The 1785-nt window shown below is 44.9% G+C and overlaps 1 protein-coding gene across 1 annotated transcript; it reads left to right on the top strand.

Annotated features, from left to right (window-relative positions):
• Positions 1 to 277: 277 nt before the first annotated feature.
• EAE97_008297 (uncharacterized protein) lies at positions 278 to 1441 on the top strand (the record flags this gene model as incomplete). The annotated part of the gene is made up of 1 exon (XM_038878811.1): positions 278 to 1441. The coding sequence occupies one exon, from the start codon at positions 278 to 280 to the stop codon at positions 1439 to 1441; it is 1164 nt and encodes a 387-aa protein (XP_038730491.1).
• Between the last annotated feature and the right edge of the window lie 344 nt (positions 1442 to 1785).

Below are 1785 nucleotides of genomic sequence, written 5' to 3'. Positions count from 1 at the left end.
GGCGCTAAGATCGTGTTTGAAATTCTGACACGTTTGTGATGACCCAAACCAAGAAAGAAACTCTTCTCTACTCGGCGACGCTTTTTAAGAGGCTCAAGATCATAGGAAAACGCTGACGATATGATTTTTTGTGTCACAGACAACAGCTTAAGGCTTTTTACATCAACCTCATATGCTCAAAATCAAACCAATAATTTTTCTTCTTCCCGACTAAACCGAATCATTCTAGTGAAGTAGTTTTGGAATTTCTTCACAGTTCAGCAAACTCCCTTCAGCTATGAGCTTCTCATATAGTTTGCCTAAATTTGAACAGGCAAGAAAGTTTTACGGTGAAGGCCAATCAGCTTCAAAGTGGCTCGAGAGAATTAAGCTTGACATCGCTTCTAGCAACTGTGGCACCATCCCAATTAAAGTTTATTTATGGGCAATAGATGTTCTATTGAGTGGAACTGCAGCGAACTGGTGTGATTCAGTCCCCGCAATTAAGAAAATCTTGGATAATTACGATATCGCAAATGCTTCAGAGACAGAATGGTTGGAGAGTGAGCTTATCAAACGATTTCCTGGGGATGTCACCAGTACTCCAGTTGCCCATATAGTTACCCGGCGCCGCTCGTATAGCCTTGAAGTGAAAGCAGATTCAGATGCCACGGCATTAAAACTGGGAGAGCTATTCATTGGAGGAGGACCCCGAGGTCGGAATCAGGGGACAGAAACATATCGAGCTTCTGCAGGACATCGCGGATTTAGTTACCATGATGATCGGAACACCAGACGCGAAACCCTGCAGGAAATGGTGGAACCAAAAATCATCAACGAGTGCCAGTTTCACAAAAGACCCAGAGTTGCATCGATATCACCAAAATATCAGAACGAGCCTCACCGTAGCTCTTCAACTATAAATCGAGTGCCACCAGCGTCCGGGAAGTATCCTAATGATCGGACGAAGATGCCAACGCCTTTAAAGGGCATCTTAAAGAACAAAATGAACCATAACCAACAACCAATGGCCCATTCCTACGACGGCAAAGATCGCTCAAGAAACAGTTACACTAGAAACCCTTCTCCCTACCAAAGCAACGGAAATCCTAACCATTACCGGAACGCCAAGAATCCCGAATCCCGTCAACATCCCCAAACAAACCCACCAGACTCTGGATATCGTTCTCCAGAATCGAGACCAGCTTATCAGCAATCAAAAACATCCTATCGAGAAATCACAATTGAATCGTCCAAGTCTCAGATACCATGCTGGTCATATATGCCACTTCCTGCCACTAGAATCGTCTCTTATCCGGTCCCAGAGCCGACTCACTTTGACGATGGTCCACTGCAATATCCGAGATGGGCAGAGCCGAGCTCTGAGGCTTGGCAGACGTCAAATTCAACCTTTGACACACTCAAGCAACGTTTCCGTGATTCAAGTCGAAGTGGGAGATAAGGAAATACATACTAGAAGAGGCCTAGAGTGGCAATGAATTTGATTCATGAGATTGCAGTAGTAATCCTGTTGTAAACTACTCGGACTGGGAAGTTCTTCAGTCCATTACAACAACTCTCAGGTGCGTGATGCCATTACCATTTCATCCTCCCGGGAGAACTTCAAGTTTACTTGAGGAATACTGATCGTAGTTCCATGCTGACCTCACTGTCGAGATAGATCCCACCCTACAAAGTCCATGGCTGAATGCGCTGCGATGAGCTCCGTACGCATGAGTAATATGTGGTTGAGAGCAATGCATGAAGAGATACCATAACCCATGAGGTGAGGCATAAAATTCTCAT

Source organism: Botrytis byssoidea, assembly GCF_014898295.1.
Source record: "Botrytis byssoidea strain MUCL 94 chromosome Unknown BBYS_017, whole genome shotgun sequence".
Taxonomy (NCBI): Eukaryota; Fungi; Ascomycota; class Leotiomycetes; order Helotiales; family Sclerotiniaceae; genus Botrytis; species Botrytis byssoidea.
Note: the sequence above shows the minus strand (reverse complement) of the source record. Positions and strands in the feature narration are given on the sequence as shown.